Source organism: Argopecten irradians, chromosome 8, assembly GCF_041381155.1.
Source record: "Argopecten irradians isolate NY chromosome 8, Ai_NY, whole genome shotgun sequence".
In the NCBI taxonomy this organism is placed as follows: domain Eukaryota; kingdom Metazoa; phylum Mollusca; class Bivalvia; order Pectinida; family Pectinidae; genus Argopecten; species Argopecten irradians.
Window position 1 is genome coordinate 36832962 of NC_091141.1, and position 6943 is coordinate 36839904.

General features: G+C 37.7%; 1 protein-coding gene across 2 annotated transcripts; it reads left to right on the top strand.

The window, feature by feature from the left end:
- Nucleotides 1-2397: 2397 nt before the first annotated feature.
- Nucleotides 2398-4415, top strand: LOC138330257 (uncharacterized). Of its 2 annotated transcripts, XR_011209546.1 has the most exons (4): nt 2398-2944; nt 3103-3235; nt 3504-3645; nt 4221-4415. XR_011209546.1 is itself a non-coding variant. In XM_069277738.1 (3 exons), exons 1-2 carry the CDS (start codon nt 2413-2415, stop codon nt 3228-3230), a joined length of 660 nt encoding a protein of 219 aa, XP_069133839.1. In that variant the 5' UTR covers nt 2398-2412; the 3' UTR covers nt 3231-3235; nt 4221-4415. The 2 variants fall into 2 exon arrangements, 1 of the variants encoding a protein (XP_069133839.1); XM_069277738.1 differs by lacking the exon at nt 3504-3645.
- Nucleotides 4416-6943: the final 2528 nt, after the last annotated feature.

Genomic DNA, 6943 nt, shown 5'->3' on the forward strand with positions numbered 1-6943 from the left:
ATTAATTACTGTATACAAGTTGTATATGTATGCAATGTATACCTAATAATATAAATATAATACTTTAAAAACCTAACTTTATCACCTGTGGTGTATGAACGTTCAGTGAGTATATATATACCATATATTAGGCCTAATTAGATGATTAATTAATTATGTAGTTATAACAGAACATGTGCAATATACATACCCTGCTGTTCTCTCCCTTTATATAAGCAATCCTTATTTTCTTGGCTTTGGGTGTGGACTGATGGAGTTCCGAAACGAATTTCGCCCGTCATCGATGCTTTGAATGGTAGGTATGACTTCATCAAGCTAACATTTCTTCTTCTGGACGCCCATGATGCGATATTTTAGAGGATATGCATCGTCTGCAAAGTGCACGGAACACAAACAAGAGTTCTTGGATGGGCCAATCCACTTGTCCCTTTTTCTTTGGACGAATTTAATCCAATGTTAACAAACATCTTGGCGACTGATTGGAAAAGGTGTTCGAACAGCCAAACGCGGCACATCGCTTTCCTTCTCGATGAAGAACACTCATGATTCTAACTTTCTTATTAGTGAATGTTAATAGCTTTGGCACTTGTAGTACCCAAATTAACTGAAAAAAAAACACGAAAAATCGACGTTGCACTCACATTATTACAGCAGCATTAGCGTAAATCAAGGTAGATATATATCCTCACGTGTTAACATGTAAATCCAATATGGCCGCCCTGAACCTGTTGTCCCTGTGACGTCACAGGTCAGTGGTCATAAAAAACCCCGAAATTTCTCTAAAACCGTAATAGCGATGTAACTTAGACTTCCCCCTTCTATTTTAATTTAATGGCGCAATTGTATAACTCGATAAAGCTAACCATTCCGTGTACACTTTAAGTTTTAAAGCTGAAAGTCATCACTGTTCTGATTGATTTACTGACAAAATCTTATGTATAACATTTATGGACTTTTTGGTATTCAGCCAAAATTACGTGATATGGACTTTTTACTCCTAAGAATGCATGAATATTTATACCGTTTTTACCACAAACGATCAAATAATAAGTACAAAATATACAAAAAAGGATGCTACCTATTTTGAAGCGTTTGCTTTTCAATTTTCCAAAATATAAGCTACTGAAATGGGTGTTTTGTTAAATATCTAGATATCAAAACACTTCAAAATGGCACGATCAGTCAAATGATCTATACCTATTTAATGTTTGTCCTATACACCCAATTTCATAATTCAAGTATTGCAAAAATAACAGATATTGTACTTTAAATGTAGTTTCATGTGTGGCTTTCTTTATATTTTTTATTGTTTGGATGTTGAAAAAACACTTTCTGAACATAAGATTTTTGGCGATTTTTTTCTCGTGTTAAAAAACCAAGATCCGGCAACTCAAAACGCAGAATAAAAATTCTGTTGCAATTATTTGGAGGTTAGACCTCTATTTTTCGTATTTTTACTAGATTAGTAATAAATGGTAGCACTGGTCAATCTACTGTGCTAACGGAACGCCAGATCCGAACTTTTCGATTGTCTTCAAAAACTCAAATTACTTATCTCTGGATTCCCAGCCATTTCGGTATGAAGGGAAATGAAAAGGCCGATAAAGCAGCTAAGACTGCTCTTCGCCTAGCACAAACACATCTTAAACTACCTTACATCGACATCAAACCTTACATTCAGTCAGCCATTAAACCCCATTGGCAACAAAGGTGATCTACCGAAACAAACAATAAACTGTTTAAAATACAACCTACACTTAATCTTTATCTCTTCAGTCGGAGAGACCGCAGAGAGGAAGTTCTTTACTCGGCTTCGAATTGGACACACATATTTTACATATTCCTATCTATTGAGAGGGGAGAATCCTCCTACATGCCATGCATGTGATTCTCCTTTCACAGTGGAGCATGTTTTATTGCATTGTATTGATGTTAAACACATACGAGATAAGTACTAAGATGTCTCCGACATGTACACTTTGTTTCATGCCGTGAGACATAATCGTATTTTCAATTATCTCAAAGAGATCGGCATTTTTAACAAAATTTGAACGTTTTCTCATCTCATCTTATATTCATATCAACGCATCACTCATCGTTTCGTCAACATTGTGCATGGGTTTTCTCATGTGTTTTAGCCAAAACTATTTTATCCTATGTAACTCTATTTATTAAATCAACATTTACAATTTTGTTTTTGTTTTTGCTTGCTTTTTTCTTATCCTGATCTTTTAGATACAGTCCTTGTGTATATCCTGGTACTAATGCCTGTCCTGTAGTTTGACCCTAAATGACCTTAGTTGTCGATGGGCCGTAAAACTTAAACAAACAAACAAGCCAAGACTCACTATCTACTCTACACCCCGGGTGTGAAAGGATGGACGCCGTTTAATCAATTCCGTCCACTTGCGCATGTGTCAAATAGCGTGCCTATACACATTAAACATTAAGCTAGAGATCAAGTCCAAACGCATCGCATCAGTCAATGGGACAACTATGCATTTAAGACCAAGTGAAATACGATATACCCAACGCACCATCAGCGTTCGATTTAGCAAAGACTCTGAACATCCGAATTACCAAATCGGCGAAACCTTGGATGATTTATTGAGTGGGCAGCTGAATATCGCCGACATTCCTCTAATCAAAGTTTTCAAGGAAGATGGCGTCTGGCACACACATGATAACAGGAGGTTGTGGGTGTTTAAAAAGCTTGAAGAACTCGGAGAATGTACCAAAGTTCCTGTCCAACGTGAAGTGGCCGCTGCAAAGGAGAAACGTACAGCTTCAAACCAAGGATTGAAAGTGACAGTTAGAGGTGATCCAGGTGGAGAGTTATGGAAGAAAAAAGAAGCTTCCATTGGTGGCAAACCCAAGTTACATCGTGGCTCGCCAAAGTCACACAACAAGACAAAATCACGGAGAGAACTGAAATGTGAAAGTAGTAGGTATTCTAGTACTACATATAATGTAGATTGTAAACTGTTTTACATTTCAGGCTAAAAATTTCATATGAAGGACTAAACAATTGTATTGGCATTTTACCTCATCTGATATATGTATACCAAGGACACCTTTTAATCAATTTCTCTTTTAATTTAGCGGAACCCATGTACTCCGTTGATGGACATACCGAGTATTCAGGTGAAAGTGAAAGTGAGTGTATCGCTGATGGGAAACGCCATGTTATACAGCAAGAAATACAACAGAGGAAAAAGAAAAAATTGTAGGACAGGTAATCTTATACTTGATTGTGAAATATGTTTGATTTCGTTAGAAGGACTTAAATGGTTGAATGGTGTATTCTACATCTTCTTATTACTATATCTCTCTTAATCCACATCAAATATCATTGGCATTACAAAAGACGGATATAATTTATTAAATTCAAAAGTCATGTTATAGGGCAAATTGTTGAACGGTAAAGTTCAACTAAAGGACTAAACTATTATATCAGCATTCTACATCGTCTGATAATGTATACCAGGAAACATCTCTTTTAGCTTGAAAGCGGAATTCATGGAAATCGTTGGCGAACATTTCGAGTATTCTTCGAGTGAAAATGAAAACGAAAGTACCACTGATGGGAAATGCATTTTATTTCATCGTGAAATGAAATACTACATCCAAACTATACTTTAAAAGGTACAATGTAATTGTTAATAGCTTTAGCTCTAGATCTATTAAAAATATCTCGATGGATGCTCTTCATCACAAAAGGTACTTTCGCATTGAAATGTAATTCAGTTTCACTTTCATTGAGCATTAATCATGTTTCAAATTAAAACAAAGAATAAAATATAATTTATTTTCGGAAGTTATTTTACAAGTTGTCGGAACAGAACAGAATTATTATTATAAAATTCCGTACCTCCGATAAAAAAGTTATATTGAAAATGGACGATGGCTTGATATCCCAAAACTTATTGTCTTAATCAAGAGATAACATTGTCTTAATTAAGAGATAAGGTCGTCATTATAAAGAGATAAAGCCGCCTTAATTAACAGATAACGTCGTCATAATTAAGAGATAACATATTCTAAATTGAGAGATAACGTTGTCTAAAGAGATAAATGACACACACAGGGTTCTATCTAGGCAATCGACACGTTTTATGTTGGTTATCTAAACATTTTGTTAGTATGAAAAGAATCAAAATGAAGTTTTGAACTTTCATGATCCGTACAGAGTAACCGATAAAATGTGTTATTTATTTCAGATGAAGACATGAAATACTGACAGTGTGATCCGCTCTAGGCCTATGAACAATGGTTGTCCTGTCACATGAAAAACTGTAAAACTGTTCACTATGAAAATTTGAAACGCGACATTGTATATTAATATACATGTATCCCAAATGGTCGAAGTTCCTCAAGAAATTTAAGAAAATAAAGGAGTGTCAATATGGACCATGTGGTGACGATCGCAGTTGTTTTTGTTACACATTTGTACCTGGGGGCTGGGGATAGGGCGTTAGAAATAAGCTGCCGTCCCTATTGCATGATCGTAAAAGACGACTAAATTAAGCCAATGCTATTTTATCTGCTGTATCTGTATAACTCTAATTAATCAATCAACAATGAAAACAACACATTGGTACAACGCAGATATTAAAGTTGGTCCACCGGAGTAAACGAATAAGTATTTTCTTCAGTTACAAAAGTTGGTTACATTATACCATTACCATCATTAACACATTTGAGCTTCTTATTGTACTTCAAGATAAAAATATTAAAAATAACAAAGTGCGTCCCGAAAAAAATGACATGACGCTATCCATATGTGAGTATGGACTGTGAGTGAATGAGGTGCTGATTGCTCATGTATCAAAAACAAAATAATTAATTTTATGTGCATTTTTTAGTTAATTAGACACATATATACACGATTGAGCATCAGTTATTGTTCAAATGATTGATATGGCTTATGCGCTGTCGCCGACAGACAAAGTCTAAGTTTGTCGGCAGTGGAGCATCTTTAAAGCTGAAAACAAGTGCATTTTTATCCAAACTTATACAATGCAGGTGTAGTTACTCTTAATAACCTTATCAAGAATCATGACAGCTCAACATTTTTCACTTAATCTCTCAACGAGTTTTCAAATATATTTGACATTAATACTAATTTCCTCCGGTTTCAAGGTCTCTGCATCCAAGGAATTCTTCCGAAGAATTGATGTACAATTTCATTTGAAGATATTCTTTCTACCTGATATACCACTTGAATTGCAGATTTTCTTTAAGATTCAAAAAGTATCTAAAGATTTTTATAATTGTTTATCACCCCTGCAGTCACAACAGCATATACAAGAAAGTGGAACTCCGACTTTGATTATGATAAAGAGAAATGTGGGAAAATATATAAACGCTTCTTTACCATAACAAACAAGAGGCCCAGAGGGCCTGTATCGCTCACCTGGTTTTGTAATGCCAAGTTATGATCTAATTACAGGTTCATTGTTTCTTTTCTGAAGGAATTTAATATTAAATCCCCTATTGGGCCCACCCATCCTGCCCCCGGGGGTCAGAACCAACATTTATAGAAGTTGTGGCCAAATTTGGTTACATTCCATGCAGAACTCTATGACTAGTAGCGATTTAAAGGATTTACCTCTATTTCCCCTATTGGGCCCCGCCCCTCCTGCCCCCGGGACCAGAGCCAAAATTTATACAAACTCAGTTCTTATTCTCCCAAGGATATTTCTGGCCAAATTTGGTTACATTCCATGCAGAACACTATGACTAGTAGCGATTTAAAGGATTTACCTCTATTTCCCCTATTGGGCCCCGCCCCTCCTGCCCCAAGGGGGATCAGAGCCAAAATTTATACAAGTTCTGTTCCCCTTCCCCCAAGGATGTTTGTGGCCAAATTTGGTTACAATTCATGTAGAACTCTATGACTAGTAGCAATTTAAAGGATTTACCTCTATTTCCCCTATTGGGCCCCGCCCCTCCTGCCCCCGGGGATCAGAGCCGAAATTTGTACAAGTTCTGTTCCCTTTCCCCAAGGATGTTTGTGGCCAAATTTGGTTACATTCCATTCAGAACTCTAGGACAAGTAGCGATTTAAAGGATTTACCTCTATTTCCCCTATTGGGCCCCGCCCCTCCTGCCCCTGGGGGACCAGAGCCAAAATTTATACAAGTTCTGTTCCCTTCCCCCAAGGATGTTTGTGGCCAAATTTGGTTACATCCATGTAGAACTCTATGACTAGTAGCGATTTAAAGGATTTACCTCTATTTCCCCTATTGGGCCCCGCCCCTCCTGCCCCCGGGGGGTCAGAGCCAAAATTTATACAAGTTCTGTTCCCCTTCCCCAAGGATGTTTGTGGCCAAATTTGGTTACAATTCATGTAGAACTCTATGACTAGTAGCGATTTAAAGGATTTACCTCTATTTCCCCTATTGGGCCCCGCCCCTCCTGCCCCCGGGGGACCAGAGCCAAAATTTGTACAAGTTCTGTTCCCTTTCCCCCAAGGATGTTTGTGGCCAAATTTGGTTACATTCCATTCAGAACTCTATGACAAGTAGCGATTTAAAGGATTTACCTCTATTTCCCCTATTGGGCCCCGCCCCTCCTGCCCCTGGGGGATCAGAGCCAAAATTTATACAAGTTCTGTTCCCCTTCCCCCAAGGATGTTTGTGGCCAAATTTGGTTACAATCCATGTAGAACTCTATGACTAGTAGCGATTTAAAGGATTTACCTCTATTTCCCCTATTGGGCCCCGCCCCTCCTGCCCCCGGGGGGTCAGAGCCAAAATTTATACATGTTCTGTTCCCCTTCCCCCAAGGATGTTTGTGGCCAAATTTGGTTACAATCCATGTAGAACTCTATGACTAGTAGCAATTTAAAGGATATACCTCTATTTCCCCTATTGGGCCCCGCCCCTCCTGCCTCCGGGGGGTCAGAGCCAAAATTTATACAGGTTCTGTTCCCCTTCCC

What these genes read in the sequence shown, in the direction of transcription:
- LOC138330257 (XM_069277738.1), top strand. Translation starts at nt 2,413, where the DNA reads ATGTGTCAAATAGCGTGCCTATACACATTAAACATTAAGCTAGAGATC. An exon ending in AGAACTGAAATGTGAAAGTA is followed by an intron (nt 2,945 to 3,102) that starts GTAGGTATTCTA and finishes CTTTTAATTTAG; the next exon opens with CGGAACCCATGTACTCCGTT.